The sequence below is a fragment of the Pecten maximus genome, chromosome 9 (assembly GCF_902652985.1).
Source record: "Pecten maximus chromosome 9, xPecMax1.1, whole genome shotgun sequence".
In the NCBI taxonomy this organism is placed as follows: Eukaryota; Metazoa; Mollusca; class Bivalvia; order Pectinida; family Pectinidae; genus Pecten; species Pecten maximus.
This window is the reverse complement of record NC_047023.1, coordinates 20,465,289-20,483,524: the sequence shown is the minus strand read 5'-3', so window position 1 is coordinate 20,483,524 and position 18,236 is coordinate 20,465,289. Positions and strand designations below refer to the sequence as shown.

Below are 18,236 nucleotides of genomic sequence, written 5' to 3'. Positions count from 1 at the left end.
ATACATGTACATGTAGCTTATAGGGAGAGCAGAAAATGTGAGATGGTGTTCCTGTAACTTGTGTAAGTGCATACGTAATATCACTACATTAGCTATTTCTGCTGATATAGCGTCCAAAATTCAGCAATATTGTTAACACTACCTGTAGCGCATTGAAAGGCAGAGGTCTTAATCTTAACACCGGGGCCACATTGACAGTTGTAGGTCCAGCCTCGTCTGTCAATATACACATCCATATAATCATGCTGATGCACTTGTAACGTTACACTGTATCTGTCGATTTGCATTTATATCGGGGAAAGGCTATAATCTAGCTATTGGATTTTTAACTATGGTTGTTAATCTTATTATAATTACCAGATCACACTGTACACGATTCGACCATATGCCTTGGTGCAATATTGTGTAGTAGGAGTGGAAAAATGCACGGCCAGACCGGGGTTCGAACCCGGGACCTCCGAACATTAGCCGGATGCTCTACCAATTGAGCTACCTGGTCACCGATGATCGACCCTGTCCAGTCCCGCTACACACCTCCCTCCTTTTTTTCAAGTCTTCGCCCTCGAAGACACACGAGACCCTTATACCACCACCGTGGGTATTTTAGTTGGGCGCCAATTTTGTAACAGGAGAGGAGAAAATGTAGCGGCCAGACCGGGGTTCGAACCCGGGACCTTCCGACACTAGCCGGATGCTCTACCAATTCAGCTACCTGGTCACCGATGATCGACCCAGTCCAGTCCGCTACAATTGTATATAATTTCTAAAGATACTACATGTACATGTAGGTACTTTCCCCATGACTGTTATATCGGATAATAATTATTGGTGTAATAGTAAAGGGGAGAGTACCTACGTGTAGAGCCGTAGCTTGTCTTAAAGATAAGCTGAGCGACAGAGACCATATTTTAACACTACATATATGTATGTACAAGCCACACCCATCCATTCACTCCATGTTTTTCTTGAGATTTACCCAAATCTCAACCCAAGACTCATATAACCACCACTGTGGGGTTTCAGTTGACTGCCAATATGAAAGAATGGGAAACACACAGTGCCTGGAGTGCACAGACAGGAATTGAACCTGGGTCTCCAGCATGATAAGCTACGGCTCTATAAAAATGTACCTTCTGATCATGAGCCAAAGAAACAATCTCTGTCAGCTGAGTGACAGAGACCGTATTTAACACAATGTACACTAGATGGTCAAGTGGTACAGTGGTAACACACTTGCGGCTAGGGTTTGGAGTGTCCTGTTCGACCCGGTGGGTTTTCCTGAGGAACTTTGGTTTCAAGTGAAACCCACAGCGAGAACCCTCGCACACTTCCATCTGGGCCAACAAGCTTGATTAATATAACTTGTTTCACAATTGTTGTAAAATAAATAAAGTTTATATTTACTTGTAGGATTCACCAGTTGATGACCCAACTTACAAAAATGAGTGACCTGAAGCCACCTATGTCAACTGTGGGATTGGTGCTATTTATAGCAGCAGGATTTCTGGTAATCATGTAGCCAAATTCATATCTATAAGAGTTAATAAACTTTGTTTCACTCTGTCAGTAAGCTTGATAGCCGATCTGGGCAAAGAATGCCACTATATTAACAATTTATATCAACATTGTGTGTACATGGACATGTACATGTATGTATGTGTATCATAAGATTAAATGCATACATGAACCTGATATATATACATGTATATATGTTATCCCAAATAGAAATATATACCTACAATGCTACTTGTACTTTTGAAACTGATGTAAGTAATATATTCTGTCCAATATTTGCAGTTATTTGTCTTGGCGGCACTTTTGGCAAAACGCCAAATTATGCGATTCAGTCTGAGGTCATCAAGACGACCACACATTTCTATTGGATCAGATGCACCCAAGGTATATCTGAAAACATGCAATATAATATTTTCCCATATAAATTACATGTATTTTAAAGCAAAAATTGATAAAAACATATGATTACCTCCCTTTATGATAATAATTTGATAATTGTTAAGATAAGAATTTCATACAACGCTCATGTATAAACGATTATCTACATAATAGATAATGAAGAGTAATTTTGTTGCAGATAATGAAATTCATTGAGATGTTTTAGTTTGGTAATGGTTACCGTATTATGCTTTATATTCACCATGCAGACTCGAAAGAATGAAGATAGTTTCAGCTACCTGTACAAAATTTTCTGCATCAAATTATCATAATACATGTACATTTTTAATGTGTTTGTTTTAGAAAATGAGGAAGAGTATACTAGAATGTCTGGATCGTGTGTGTAAAATCAGACACGAACCAGTACTTCTGAATGCCAAGGTCCTTCAGACAGCAACAGCAGGTTAGCGTTCATGTCTACAATCTGTTAAATGGCTGTGGGCGGGTCCTTTTCTTTATGCATGTGTAATTCAAAAGAAATATATATATGAAATTAGTTAACCAGTATTTTCATTAATTGATACATCTGTAAAGAGTACAAAAATAACAAATACATTGTACATGTACATAGATTGTGAATTATGTTATAAATTTAACTATAGTATTTCACATTATTTAGTAATTCAACTGTATAAGAATTTTTTAATGTTATATATATGTATATATAAATATACATGCATGTGTATCTTATTTTTTTCAGTACCAAATTCATACTACTACAGAATGAAGGCATTGGATTCATTTTCAAAATTTGGTAGGTATACATGTTTGGTGTTTCCTTTTTTTCATAAAATTAATTTAAAGTAAATACATGTACTTGTTGTCATTATTTTACTTAAACTTACATTCCATTTCTGTCTAAATGAGTAACAACCTGTGTCCTGTTTGGACCAAAGGCATTTTAAAGAAAAAGCATCAGAATAAATCTGTTGGTAATGTTCAAAAATATTTCTGAACTCATATATAACTATCTAACATTCATGCACAGTTGTTTGATTTAACAAATGTGTATAAATTATTTTTATGATTTTGGTTCACAAGATGAAGTCCTGATATCGGAAGAGCCACAATCAGAGGGCCGACACCCAAATAAGACGGTGAGACACTACCTACTTGGCCTGTACCCTGACTATCTCGGATCTTCATCTACAGACCTGATCCATCAATTTGCTGATGCTTATGAACATGCACGACATGATCCAGCTGTAAGTTCTATTGAATACTCTTATCACGGAAATTGTTGTATATATAGGTACAGATACCGGCTATCCATAAACACATTTCTCCTGTACAGAATATATATACATTATATATTAAAGCCTCTCTATGTTTTTGTTTATAGATATAAAAGATATCAAGCTAAATTTCATAATCCCTTATGGATTTATCTTCATTTAATTCCCTTCAAATCTGCTCAGTGATGTGAACAATTCATAAATAAACTATGTATTTAACTTTTAAAACAGATCATTTAATTCCCTTCAAATCTGCTCAGTGATGTGAACAATTCATAAATAAACTATGTATTTAACTTCTAAAAATAGAACGGGAACCAACCCTGTGTGCGCAGATTAACAGCCCAGATGATAAACAGAAAAGCATGAGTTTGTTTATTAAATTCTGAGAAGTTTCACTTCCATTTCATATTGGCTCTTCCCGTTTATTTTTTTTTGACAACAGTCTCACATTGACTCTGTAAGTTGTAGATGATATGTTATGTTATTGTCCGTTCCTTTTCTTCACCTTCGTGGAAGCAACCAGTACATCCGATCAACTTCAGTCTTCTGATGCTTGGCTTTGATCGCCAGTCCCCCATTCTTATAAACAAACCACTTTGCGCATGCGTGTATGACATATTTCCACAGCTCATTTACAGATTCCCTGTAATCGGTGAACAGTTTCCTGGTTTTCTTTCCAATTATGAAGAACGTTAACTACAGCATTGATTCTCAAATTGTATCATAACTAGTGTACATGTATATATTCTATCATTTGACATATTTTGATTTTTTTTTCTAAATCCATATTCAATTACAAAAACATAAAAGAGGCTTTAAAATAATATTGAAATATGCCTTAACTAAATTTACTTCAAAAATAGATTCCATAATAAAAAAAACCCTGATGAACACCAGTCGGAATTAAAATTGCTCCTCATGCTTAAATTTTTTGTTTCTCTTGCAAATTTATTCATTCGTAGTACATGTAGTTGTCTCTCCTACTATGATGTTTATATACCTGTATATTTCAGGAGTTCGGGGAAGTCCAGTATAAACACTACCAGGGACTCCTTGATGAATTGATAACAAGGTATGTATCATACAGTACAATGACATCAATGTTTGTATAAATTAACTGTGATTTCTTGTGGGAAAATATTTTTGGTTGATATGAAATTCACTTATAATTTCTTTAGTTCACTTACTTCCTGCAATGAAATTATAAAGGTTTGCTTAAAAACTGCAAGAAACATACATATTGTTTTGTATTAGACTTTTTGTTTCCATGTATCAGTATGCCCTATCTTATCACAGGTGTGCAGTTGACACCATGTGATCAGTGACGCGATGTTGATAGAATTATTCTTTGACAAATATTGCACTATTGCCTGACTGTTTTATAAGAAACCAGAAATAAGCACCTTTTAAATCCATTCTTCTTTTGACTAACATATTTGTTATATTATAAGCAAACAAATATTTTTTCTACAGCTTGAGGAACACTGCAGCGAAGCGACCAGGTGTGGTTTTCGGCAAGAATTTAGGAATGGATACCCAAGTCATATACAAACCTGAAAAGGGCAACACTCAAACCAAGACCATGCCGCAGGGTCAAGACCCAAAGGACTCAAGTCCTGACAAAGACATGTGTGGCAAGTTGGATATGCGGCATCGAACAAGGGCGGGTAGTAGTGCCCAGTCCAGCTTCATGGACAGTGGTCATTCCAGTCATCAGAGCACAACAAGTGCAGAAAGCTTTATCCCACATGCAGAGAGCCCAGAGCGTATCGTGTTGCTGGACTTTGATAAGAAAAGCCACTATGTCTGAAAAGGTATAAGTAATGGGAGGGAGCATATGTGATGAATGATATGAGAGAAAATGAAATGTTAATGAAAAAAGGATACCTATGAATGAGAATGTGATACAGATTGTAATATTGAATGGAGTATGATGGATCAATTGTAATATTGAATGGAGTATGATGGATCAATTGTAATATTGAATGGAGTATGATGGATCATTGGTAATACTGAATGGAGTAGGATGGATCATTTGTAATATTGAATGGAGTATGATGGATCATTGGTAATATTGAATGGATGATGATGGATCATTTGTAATATTAAATGGAGTATGATGGATCATTTGTAATTTTGAATGGAATATGAGAGAATATGGTTGTTCTTTCAAGATATTGTTTATATGCATGTGAGTGATTGGTCAAGAATCTCAGTGATGTATTGTTGATATTATGTAATTTAAATTATTTGAAATATGATAGGTTTGTATTTCTGTTGTTATTTTCTTTTTGTTTTGCTATAAAATTAAATGCAGAATATATTTTTATGACTTGTGTTGATTTTTTCATCAAAAAGGGAATATGGCTTAGCTATTGCATTATGGTTTTGCAAAGCATCAAAAGGGCGAACAGTAGAATTATAGTAAATTAAACATTACTACCTGCTTGATTGATCATAGGGATAGATCATGAACAATCTGTATCATGGAACAGGCAGAAAATAAGCAATAGTGATGTTTTCATTTTGAAACTTAATGAGCTATTACAAAATATGTATAAGATACATTTTTGATATCTACAGGATGAGTTTATTTATAGCATTTCATACACATGGAAATAGGCAAAACAATCATTTCATGACTTGAGGCATCCTAAAAAACAAAAAAATACATGTAGGTCGAAGGAAATGTCAAAATAGGGATGGGTAGCAAAAGACCCATAATTCAATGAATTTGAGAAATCGCCTTGCCTCTGTGGTCCGTCGCCCATCCCTCCCTCCGTCTGTCCGTCCGTAAAACAATTCTTGTTATCGCTTTTCCCCCAGAAAGTACTGAAGGGATCATTACAAAATTTCAAATGCACCTTCCTCCTAGTTCCTAGTTGTGCATATTTTATTTTGAGAGCGATCGGAAAACAACATGGCGGACAGTTGGCAATCTTGGATTTTGAAGTTTGTTATCGCTAGATCTCAGAAAGTGCTGAAGGGATCTTTCTCAAATTTCACATGCAGTTTTCCATTGGTCCCTTGTTGTGCATATTCCATTTTTGAGATCTCAGAAAGTGCTGAAGGGATCTTTCTCAAATTTCACATGCAGTTTTCCATTGGTCCCTTGTTGTGCATATTCCATTTTTGGAGTGATCAGAGAAGAACATTGCCGACAGGCAGCCATTTTGGATTTTGACAGTTGAAGTTTGTTATCGCTATTTCTCAGAAAGTACCATAGGGATCTTTCTGAAATTTCATATGTAGGTTCCCCTTGGTCCTTAGTTATGCATATTGCATTTTGGAACCAATCTGAAAACAACATGGCCGACAGACAGCCATCTTGGATTTTGACAATTGAAGTTTTTATCGCTATTTTACAGAATGTACTGAAGGGGTGTTTCTAAAATTTCATATGTAGGTTCCCCTTGGTCCTCGTATTGCATTTAGGGACCAATCTGAAAACAACATGGTCAACAGACAGCCATTATCGCTAAATCCCAAATTTCATATACAATTGTATACGATCTGACATGGAACCTATGAAGATCATTTAATTGTGGGCGCAAAAATCCCTCTGGGATATCTTGTTATTATTGTATAACATCTGTGTCAAAGTGTTCAGTGAAGGTTTCTTCATTGATCTACAGTTAATTCAGACCATTCATTGTTATCATTACTTTTTGTCAGGTCTATCCCTGGTTTGGTTTGAAATCCAAGACAACCACCATGGCAGCCATCTTAAAAACTCATTTTAATATTCTCTAGTTCCACTGGTGTCATTTAGCTATTGCATTGTTGGGATTTTAAGGAAGGGGAAGGGGGGCAACAAAGTGTTATTTTTTTTTTACCTTGTACAGTTTTTGACATGGCAACCATGGTGGCCATTTTGTAACATGGTTGCACCAGTGGGATTCAGCTCAAACGTAATTACAACAACTTCGTGTTGACCCAGTGTTTTTATTTTTCAAGTTGGTGTCATAAAAACTTTGATTCGGCAGCCATAGGGGCCCATTTTGTGACATGGTTTTCCTGAACACACCCATTTCAAACTTCTCAAGTTTCAACAGTTGGATTCAATTCAAACTTGCCTACAATGATTGAGATGGTCCTAACCAAATGTTGTTATTTTTTGGGTCAGTTCGAAATCGAAGATGGCAGCCCTCTTGAAAAAACATTTTAGACTGTGCCCAAACTCCAACCATAGGATTCAGCTCAATCTTGCCTGAGATCAAGAAATGGTTCTGACAAACTACTAGTGTTGCTATTTTTTGGGTTGGTCAGCAATCTAAGATGGCCGCCTTGGCCAACAGTACTACTATACTTGCTACCGAATATGTAGACTACAATAGTATGTAGGTCTTGAAAGGCCGATAACCATTAAGGCCCATGGACCTCTTGTTTTGTCTGGGACTTCAATAACTTTTCTTGTTCAATTGTTTTCGGTAAAAGTTTTTTTTTATTTGGTGCAAATTTCTTCAGTGGTCTTCAGTTCATTCAGAACGTGTTATTGTCATATTTGAAGTTCATCTGGGGTCTAACAAGAACAATATCGGATTTAATCTTTGGAAGCGATTTCTATTTTTTTTTTTAAATGATTGTAACCCGTTTTGGACTTGAATAGTGTCAAACGGGCGTATTATGCATCTAATTACGGTGCTTTTTTAAGCAGGTAAACCTTTGGGATCGAAAAGTCCACTACCAGTGTCTGCTACCTGCAATCACAAAGGACTATTCAAATATACACACTATATTAGGATCATTCAAATAAAACTGAGAGAATTAACTGAATCATACAGCTGGTTCCTCCTCCTAGGACTCGTCTGTGATGCTAATGGTAACTACATCATACATATATGTATCTGTTTCTTCCTCCTAGGACTCGTCAGTCATGCTAATGCTAACTGAATTATACAGCTGTTTCTTCCTTCTAGGACTCGTCAGTGATGCTAATATATCCTATAAAGTATTGCATAATTTCTAATATGTTTGTATTGTATGAATATGCATGTTTCACGTCATATTGTTCATTTGCCCCTTCGTGGGCCCACTTTATGGTTTAATAAAAAATTGAATTTGAATTTGAATTTGAAGTATATTGATACAGTACATAGAAGGCGAACAAGCTAGTGGCATGTCAAAATCGTGATAGGGAGGTGAGACACACAATATAATTAATTGAATTTCATAATGTTCCATATTTTATTTAAGAAGAACGTTAATTACAGTATATGTGTATTTAATCTAAACCAGTTCACTACATTTATGTATATATGTAAATAAATTAAAACGGGACGTGAAGGTTAAGATAAACCTCCGGGACTGAAAAGTCTACCGCCTGCAGACTGAAAGTAATGTACACAAGTCACAATTATAAGCTATTAAAAAGAAGAAAAATCACGATTTTGAAGGGTCCCCATTCGGTGGGATCATAGACACTTGTATCTGGTAATTAACACAAGAGTTAAACTTATCCTCGATCTGTATATAGTACATTAATTATCAGATACAGGTGCCGATGGTGGGATGAAGCATATATCGAGTTGTTCAATGTTTCCTAAACGGGGGTCCTGGAGGAAATCACACATATACGTTAACGGTTCCAACTAGGATTCCTCGCGATCAGCCACACCTCTTGCAACATGCCGTTAGGTAAAGTTCCTCGATCCAGCGGCAATCGAAATTTATAGTGTTCACGAATATGAACAACGAATAGACTAACATCGCTGCATGAGGCCTATCCAATTTCCACTGTAATTTAGATAACTTAAGACGTTTGTTTTCCTCTTAATTGTCCTGTTTTTCTTGTTGCCAGTTCAGTACGTGCTTCTGAAGGTCGTTGAGAGGGCCGCAGCAGTGATATGAGCAACTCTTTCTTCAAAGATGGTACTAGTATGCAAACGGATTGGTGTGGCATGAAAGCAAAAGAGGAGGCATAATATAATCTGATCTGGTAAGGGAAAGTATTCAATATACTTCTCTTCTTTGGAAGGTGAATAAGACCCTTTGTTTAAATCAAAGTCATGAGGCAACAGGTGAAACGTCTTCAACGTAGAAACATTATACTATATATAAGCCCTTAGCATCACTGACGAGTCATGGAAGGAGGAGAGGCTGTATGATGCAGTTGAATTCAGTTTTGGCTCTACTTTAATTCACAGATTCAATCATTGTGGATGCATGGTTTAGTCAATTTTATGCTCACCTGCAGGAATCAGAACATCTGCATGAAGTTGATACTTGGGACAGATTCTGGAAGAGTAGATAGCCTGTGGCATGTATACTTGGTATTGAGAACGAATTTGAAGTTGCGAATCAAGTGGGGAGCTTTGACCTTTACACCTACATCAAATTCATTTGTATTCAGAGTCTTATAAACTGGTTGTAATGAACATAAAACATGCCCAACATGAATAATGTAAAATATGAGATACTCAGGATAACTCGACATAAAATGTCGGAAGATTGTATTTAAGACACAAGGCATTAGCACCTTTCAATATACCAATTAATAGTTAGATACAGTAGAGCTAATACTGAATTGAACCGCATCATGCCGCTGTTTTGTCCTACTCAGCCTCGCCAGTGAAGCAAACGGCCTGAAGTGTTGATACCTAGAAGGCAACCGTATCACTATTCAAGACATAAGACACATACAGGTAACGGCAAATCTAGAGTGAATAAAAACAGCAGTTTTTTAGAGGCCGAGACTAGTCTAATGTCCATCCTGTTACACCAGATCTATTTCTTATTCTAAGTATCAACTTCACATACATATTTGCTGTTCTAGGGTGTGTCACTTTTGTATCAAGATTCTCAATGTTCCTGGTGAGTATTGAATAAACTGATTAATACAATTGTTTAGCTTTCAATCCGATTTCAATATGTACATGTATTATATATATATATATATATATATATTGCAACATTGTTGGAATACTGAATAAAATATGGTTTAACCTGCTTACTTCAGTGATATATTAAAATATTCCAGAAATGGAGGGTGGGAAGGAGGGGGGGGGGGGGGGGGGGGGGGGGGGGGGGTGTGTGGCTGTGTCATTGTAGTTGAATGAATCGTGAGTGATGCTAGGGACCAAACGATAAAGAAAGAACTGAAAACCCCTATATAAACGTTGAAATATAGAAGAGCTGTATCACATGTGTTTTGATATTGGTAAACTTAAAAAAAGAAGTGCTTCCACTTTTCGAAAGAATGTACCATTCAACAATCTCTGGGTATGTGAGTGAATTTGTATTGTGTATTGTATCACATGCAATGTTTTGTTTCTGGTCTTACGTAAATGGATATTAGTTTGAGTATTAGTGTACAAACTGTTACCTTAACGTAGGACTTATTGCACGTATATCAATTGCAATATTAGAAACCAGAAAAAATATTATAGTTTGTTTGGTCTAGCGAAATTTAGCGCGCTAAGCACACAAATATGAATCTTATCGGTTTTGTGTTATTTAAGGCTTTGTTATTCATAGGGTTTTCTCCTGATATATTCGTATTTTTCCAAACAATACAAATTTAGTTCAGATTTTTTTTCTGATTTGATGACAAAAATGATAATTTGTGTTTATGTTTAACTCGCCTGATACGAGTATCGCTCAGTTACAATTTAACACTATCCCCCTGAGTAAATGCCATTCCACCTCCAAACTTGATATTGGTGTGATTTTTTTTTATCTTTTAACTAACTGATGAGACCCAGATGGACGAATCAGCTGTGTCATGTTTTTATTTACTGAGCATATTCGTAAGTATGTATACACTTTCGACATTGAACATCTTATCTCGAGATTATACCACCGCAAACATTTTATATAAATTGGCCAATTACATGGCTAGTTTCATCTGGAATGAATTGGGCTACTATTGACCTATGTTAATAAATACATCTTTCAATAGCTTTGACATAAATTTTGCCAGAAAAATTACAAGACGAATGGGTACAGGTTATGCGAACTTTATCACACTCAGTGCTCCAAATTAAACATTATTTACAATGATGGGGGAAATGGGTAACACAATCAATGTAATACAATCATAACATAACATTAACAGGAACCAGGAACTGAAATAAGGAAATATAATTTGTCAAACCAACCGCTGGTCTTTGTAAATTTTTACACATTATTTCAAATTATTGCATTTTGACAGATTCGAAATGCCAAATAGTAATATATCTTAAGATAACTTATTAACGTTTTTGAAACAATTCAGACCTCTAATGTATATAACATTCAAAAGGAAATAAACTTATAAAGGCGGGGCTATCAGCTATAGACATTATAGTTCGCCTATAATGTCTATAGCTGATAGCCCCGCCTTTATAAGTGATGATGTAGGGATCGAGCCCCCTAAATGTCTCCTATGTTAATGTTTATATTGATTCCTCCTCTGGTTTTACCAGAACCATTTTCAAGATCTAAATTCTTTCCTCAAAACTTTAAAATTTAAATGAACAAATCGACAAGCTTGCATTTCACACTCAATTACGAATTTTTGCCATATTTTGTATTTAGCTGTTTTGTGCCACACCTTAACTTGCTAGGATAACTTTTCAATACTACTGTTATTAATAAAATTGCTAATAAAGTTAAATTGAACTTAACATATCATTTAAAATGGATTGCATAAAAAACTGCTATTAATTTAGAAGACGGGTAAGCTTCTTCGTATTAACTATTGTATTTCGCTATGGCTTCCGCAATAATTGATCACAAATGCACATAATTACCATGATTTAGCATGTTTTCTAAATACGATCTTAAACAGCATACACACATGTATTAGATGTCCTGGTATTGAATGCTCTTAGTGTATATTTCACCTCGTTACAAAACACGCAGTCGCTTTTCTTTGTGTACCATTAACACAGTTCCACATGACCGACTCTGAACCACAACACATATGGATCCACATTCAAAACAGAGTTACAGGCCTTGGGGAAACAAAGGCAAACAAGATCACATGAACTAAGAATCTTCTTCCTTACTTCTGTATTCAGCAAACGTCCTTGTTATTCAACATGGAGTCTAAGTGACTTGGATTATCTGCTGTTGCCATAGAAACCATACGTATAAATAATGGAATGACAGTGTATAGGTAAGGGGATTTATGTTCTTATACATTGTGTTACATTTGTATGATAATGGGTTAAATTCGATCTGTTTATTTTGTTTTATATCACAGGATATTTTGGTGGAGGTAGGAACTTAATGATATTTGACCTGATTGAAGACATATGTTATGCATACTGGTGTATATAGCATTTTATATTAAGGAATACATAACATATTACAAATCACTTCCTGGTAGAAGTGTCTTAATAAGGGTATCACGATTATTAGGTATCGTTAAAACGCGTTATTCGGTTTCTATACTATATTACTATCATAGTACACGGATAAAGTTGCACACAACAGCATACGACCCCATCCTCTCTCCACCAGACTCATTGTTAGATGCTCCTGTGTTACAAATAGAGTGTGTTGGTGGGTGTGGCATCTTACAGACAAACATGAAATCGCAGACATGAGTGTTAACTTTATCTAAGTATATGTCGTTTACTCTCACAGCGCGCTTACTTGGGTAAAAATAGGGTATTTATTTTGATTGTATGTGCTTGTCGTAATGCACCAACATGTCTAAACAAAATGCATTTAGACAGGCAGACATTGCTGATGTACAGCAGAGTATAACGATTCTAAAATGAAAACTCAGAATCAGATGAAATTCAAAATCACCATTACTTAGCTTCAAATCTTAGAGAAGATGAATTATGTTGTTAAAATTAGTTTTTATGCTTTTGGAAACCAACTATGTTATATTTCTTAAGGAAATGTCTCCCTTCAATTTCAACTACACTGCTGATATGATATGCGATATGTTAGTTGCATTTAATACAGCAGTTTCACAGAGATTATGATGTGTTTCTGCATAATTTTATGTTTAAAGAGATGAGTTTCTATATTAGATTTCATTTATATTTCAGATTAAAAAGAAGCTATGGCGAATAACAATCCATTTAAAAACATATTCAAACTGATTAACCAGAGGACTCCTGAGACCATAGCATGTGGTACAAGTGATCTCCACAAGGCTGCTACTTCCGGTGACATCAGCTTGCTACAAAAAAGTCTAAAAGAGGATGATGTGGACATCAATCTTGAGGATGAACTTGGGAATACTCCATTGTACATGGCAACACTTAAAAGTCACAGAACAGCAGTGGACATGTTATTACAGAAAGGCGCTTCCGTGAATGACACAAGCTGCAGCCCTATGCATTACGCTAGAGATATCCACATTGCAAAGTTACTAGTTGAGGCTGGTGGGAGACTTGGGGACAGGGATTCCCAAGGAAACACACCACTACACCGAGCAGTCTCAAGGGAAGACTTCGATCTCGTATTATATTTCCTTCAGGTGGGAGCCGACACAAATGCACGGAATTCAGAAGGAAATACTCCTCTTCACAACGCTTGCCAGTCAAAGATAGATGGCCCCATCTGCGAGTTGATAACGCGGCTAATTTCCGCAGGAGCGACAGTAAATGAGAAAGATAAAGCCGGAAAAACCCCACTTCATCATGCATGTGAAAGTATATCAATGTTTTATTCCATAGCTATCCTCATAAAGCATGGAGCTGAATTAGTCACGCATGATAGGAAAGGATATTGTCCTTTACATTACCTGATTGATACATTTCTGTCTTCAGATATAGACGGAGAGACTGAGTTTGTCGACAAACTTGATATTTTATTGACAAGCCCAGAAACCATCAATGTCGCAACTAAGACGGGATTATCCCCAGTTCATATTGCAGCATCAAACGGACTTTGCATTGTACTAAAGTACTTGGTACAGAAAGGATGTGACATTCGATGTAAAGATGGCCGAGGGAAAAGTGCTCTCCATGTTGTATCATCAGTAAAAGAAGCCAGGAACAGCATTGACACGACACAGACTCTGATATTATGTGGCAGCGATATCAACTGCTGTGATTTTTGGGGATCTACTCCACTACACGAAGCTGTTGCAAATGATAAGCTTGATGTTGTAGAGGTTCTTGTTGATAACGGTGCTGACATAAAGCTCCGTGATAAAAATGGATCAACCCCCTTACATTTAGCTGCAGCAAGCTGTTCTGATGCAGTCTCTCTTCTTCTCGGCAAAGGCGCACCTGTGAATGCTACAAACAAGTATATGTCAACACCATTGCATTTTGCAGCATGGGCCGATTCAGGGCATGCAGCAGAAACTCTGATTAATCACGATGCAGATCTAGAATTGAAGGATTTGTCAGGATCTACTCCTCATGACACAGCCGTCTTCACATGCTCCGAAGTTGCTGGGAGACTTGAAAGTGGCAAAAGTTCAGTGAAAGCTTTTTCAGATTTTGCAAATAAATTGCTTAATAAACAAGAATTCGATGATCTTGTTTGTAAAGATACAAACATTGCAAGATCCGACCACGATGCCATTCATTTCTGTAATAGAGTTTTTCAAACCGCTGGTGTAGGACAAGTCATATTTCAAGACGAAGCTGGAGATATACAAACTGCTGTAGAAAGTGTTGCAGAGAATATTGTACAAAAGCTAGCTGAGCTGGAACCAAACTTCAAAGCAACATTGCTTCGTGCAGGAAGCTCTTCTGAAGGTACAAAAACAAAATTTCCGAACGAGTTCGATTTCATGTTTTGTTTAGAGGAATTCAGCGAAAATACATATCCAAAACAGGAAGGAGATGAAACCAAAATGATAGGATCTGCACCTTTGTCAAAGAAGACTTCTACTGGTGGTCGATTAGTGGATTTGGCAGAAGACAAAGAACTTCACGAAACACATATTATCATTTCTGATTACACCAAGATTTACGTGAAAGATGATGCTGACGCAGAACCTTTTTTGGACCTAAGTGAGCGGGATTCAAGACTGATTCCATGCTACATGATGTATCACCGGTTTAGTCAATTACTGACGAGGGTTCTTCTGAGTGACAGTTTCCCAAAACACCCAAACCTTCTGATCCATGAGGTAACTGTTGAACCTGCACTATCCTTGCAGTGGCGAGGTAGTCTTTACAAGATGATGGACATCAACATTGATCTTGTCCCTGCTATCCGTCTCCCCTGTTGGCCAGAGAAAATCCAACGGGATTACAAACTCCTAACCCCAGATATTCTTAGGATTCCGGGCATGGCAGTGCCCAAGATAGCTGGTGATGTGCTTGAAGATCTCTGGCGCTGTTCTATGTCATTACAGGAAACTGCAATATTCCGAAAGTTACATCCCCGCGTAAGGAACAGCTATACAACTGCAAAATCTTTGCTCAATTCCAAAGTTGTATGTCCCATAGCAATAGAAGAAGAAACGGAAGAAACTGCGTTCATTAGAAAATTTGCAAACATGCCATCAATGGGTGATTCTGAAGAAGCTATGTTTATTACACAGGCAGAAAGTGCCATTCCATCATATTTTCTGAAAATGATGTTCTTGTTTTCTCTTGAAGACAGAGTACAAAGAGAAGGACTAGGAAGTGTTTATGATGTCGATTCGCAAAGCAAAGCATCGAGCATTTCCCAAGCTGAAGAATGTGGAACCCTCGCTGCCGATACGAAACATGATGCTAATCCTGATTCATACAGTCCGCCTACAAAACGTAAGAGATCCTCATATTCATATGGACCAGCTGAGGTCCGAAATGTACAGCCAAATGTAGGAGACATTGATATCGATCTAGTGCGTGACATCTATCGTAGATGTGAAGAATGTCTCTCTCAGGGAAAAGTTCCGTCATTCTTCAATCCGAAACAAGACGTTCTTGGTTCCAGAGGGGAAGGGCAAAAACTTGAACTAGCTCTTAATTATGCTAGGTTCATCTATAAATTGTTACAGGATTAACGAAATCCTAGTACAATCTACTAGTGAGCCATTTAATACTTTACACTCGTTTTTTTATCGATACCTCAGTATCCAGTATCCAAGGTTTCGTCCGTTTATCCCGACCATCTGTCTGTGGCATGGTTCCGAACACAGTGGAGATGATAGCAGTGATATGCAATGATAACTGAACCTATCAACAAACAAAATGGTGTACAAATTGATGAAGATCAAAATCTTAGCAAAAAATTTTGAGTCATAATGGAAAGAGTTTTTACCGAGCAATTTCATTAAATCTCCAAATCAAAGAATATCTTAACTAAGTCGAATGTGAGTTTGAATGATGCAAGAATTAGAGAACTGCACGTAGTTCAACTGATTTCACGAGGAAAACTTTTATGTGTTATCCGGACTAATCGCCGAAAGTATGCCACGCATGCATCCCCATTTTGATAAAAGGAACGATAATGATGTTTTTTTTTCATTGAAGTATTGGAATTCTTTGACACCGAGTTACAGTAGATATTGTTCTGAGAAGCTTGAAATCAGCTGATACGAACAAGTGTTAGTTATCGGGACAAGATAAAAATTCTTTGCGAGAAGTGTCAGTGCTTTACTTTTTGACAGTCGTAGCCTGGCGCTAGCAATACCAGTTTGTCAGGTATTTGTTTCGGGTACATGTTAGTGTAGAAAATGAATATGAGCTTATTGTATATAATCTTGCAATTGTGTATTAAAGGAATTTAAATTAAATGTGTTAGCAAAACTGTTTGATAGAGATGCCATTGTTTTTACAAGAAAAAGTGACATTTTATCATAGATTTTTTTTTACACACATGTATTGACTTTTACCGCTTCACCAAACTTAACACGCATGTAAACATGAACTTTTTTACCTTTTCACTAGACGTAACACACATATGTAGACATTGACGTTTTACCTCTTCACTAAACTTAACACACATGTGTAGACATGGGCTTCAGCAAAGAGGAAATTAATCATTCAGTCTGTTTTCCGATCAATCAAAATCAACAGCTGATTAACGATACACGAACCACGTGCGCTGTTGTTGTTATTATAGTAATTATTCAGCATGGTCCTATATATGGTTTCATCAGCGTTCCTGTCGAGGTCAGGACCTGCATGTGTGCTTTAACGCAATCATGGCCTGGCTAAAATGGCACCAAATATTACAATGGTAATGTAATTAATCTACCAATATTTCAAAACGTGACTCATGATATACATGTATATCTGCCCATGTGAAATACACTTTTTGAATTAAAAAGGTATATATATATATAATATGCGTTTATTCTTTTTCATATGTAAATCAATGAGAAAATGTCATAATGTTTTCCCATTCAGCTGTTTAATAAATATACGTTTAGATAATAATGGCTTAATTATTTCTGTTATTTATTCAGCACTAGACAAAGGTAAAGAAATTCGAATGATCTTTTGTGATATTAGTAAGGCATTCGATCGAGTTTGGCATACGGGTCTACTTTCCAAATTACGCAAAATAGGCATCGGTGGAAGATTTTGATCATGGATTCAAAGTTATTTAAATAATAGGAAGCAAAGAGTTGTTGTTAATAGTAAGACTTCCGAATGGATGGAAATTAGTGCTGGGGTTCCCCAGGGGTCAATATTAGGCCCTCTATTGTTTTTGATTTTTATTAATGATATTGTTGAAGGCATCAACACCAAAATAAAATTATTTGCAGACGACACTTCTCTTTATGCTATAGTAGATACTCCCACTCACTGTGCTGATATGTTAAATGACTGTTTAAGGAAAATACATGAATGGTCTGAACAGTGGTTGGTTAAGTTTAACCCAGAAAAAACCGAATCTCGTTTAGTGAGCAGGAAAATTAATAAACCCCGTCACCCTACATTATTCATGAATAACGTTCCTGTTAGTGAGGTCAAACATCATAAACATATAGGCTATTCCTCTCCCATGACGGTACTTGGTCTGAACATATAAATTATATGATTAAAAAAGCATCAAATAAACTAGCCATATTGAGACGTTTCAGATTTAAAATAGATAGGAATTCACTTCAAACCTTATACTTCTCCTTTATCAGGCCCATACTAGAATATGGGGATATCGTCTGGGATAATCTTACTATTCAACAGTGTCAATCTCTAG

The 18,236-nt window shown here is 36.4% G+C and overlaps 2 protein-coding genes and 1 non-coding gene across 3 annotated transcripts; 2 read left to right on the top strand and 1 right to left on the bottom strand.

Annotated features, from left to right (window-relative positions):
• Positions 1-427: 427 nt before the first annotated feature.
• On the bottom strand, positions 428-499 carry Trnai-aau. The gene has a single exon. It is a non-coding gene; the product is annotated as a tRNA-Ile (tRNA).
• Positions 500-1,408: 909 nt separating this feature from the next.
• On the top strand, positions 1,409-5,516 carry LOC117334208 (uncharacterized protein C1orf43 homolog). The gene is made up of 7 exons (XM_033893693.1): positions 1,409-1,507; positions 1,798-1,899; positions 2,257-2,356; positions 2,654-2,707; positions 2,995-3,158; positions 4,205-4,263; positions 4,665-5,516. The coding sequence occupies exons 1-7, from the start codon at positions 1,424-1,426 to the stop codon at positions 4,999-5,001; spliced, it is 900 nt and encodes a 299-aa protein (XP_033749584.1). The 5' UTR covers positions 1,409-1,423; the 3' UTR covers positions 5,002-5,516.
• A 6,618-nt stretch (positions 5,517-12,134) lies between these two features.
• LOC117334207 lies at positions 12,135-16,840 on the top strand. Its single transcript, XM_033893692.1, has 2 exons — positions 12,135-12,291; positions 13,181-16,840. The coding sequence occupies exon 2, from the start codon at positions 13,195-13,197 to the stop codon at positions 16,090-16,092; it is 2,898 nt and encodes a 965-aa protein (XP_033749583.1). The 5' UTR covers positions 12,135-12,291; positions 13,181-13,194; the 3' UTR covers positions 16,093-16,840.
• Positions 16,841-18,236: the final 1,396 nt, after the last annotated feature.

What these genes read in the sequence shown, in the direction of transcription:
- LOC117334207 (XM_033893692.1), top strand. Translation starts at nt 13,195, where the DNA reads ATGGCGAATAACAATCCATTTAAAAACATATTCAAACTGATTAACCAG.
- LOC117334208 (XM_033893693.1), top strand. Translation starts at nt 1,424, where the DNA reads ATGACCCAACTTACAAAAATGAGTGACCTGAAGCCACCTATGTCAACT. An exon ending in TTATAGCAGCAGGATTTCTG is followed by an intron (nt 1,508 to 1,797) that starts GTAATCATGTAG and finishes CAATATTTGCAG; the next exon opens with TTATTTGTCTTGGCGGCACT. An exon ending in GGATTCATTTTCAAAATTTG is followed by an intron (nt 2,708 to 2,994) that starts GTAGGTATACAT and finishes TTGGTTCACAAG; the next exon opens with ATGAAGTCCTGATATCGGAA.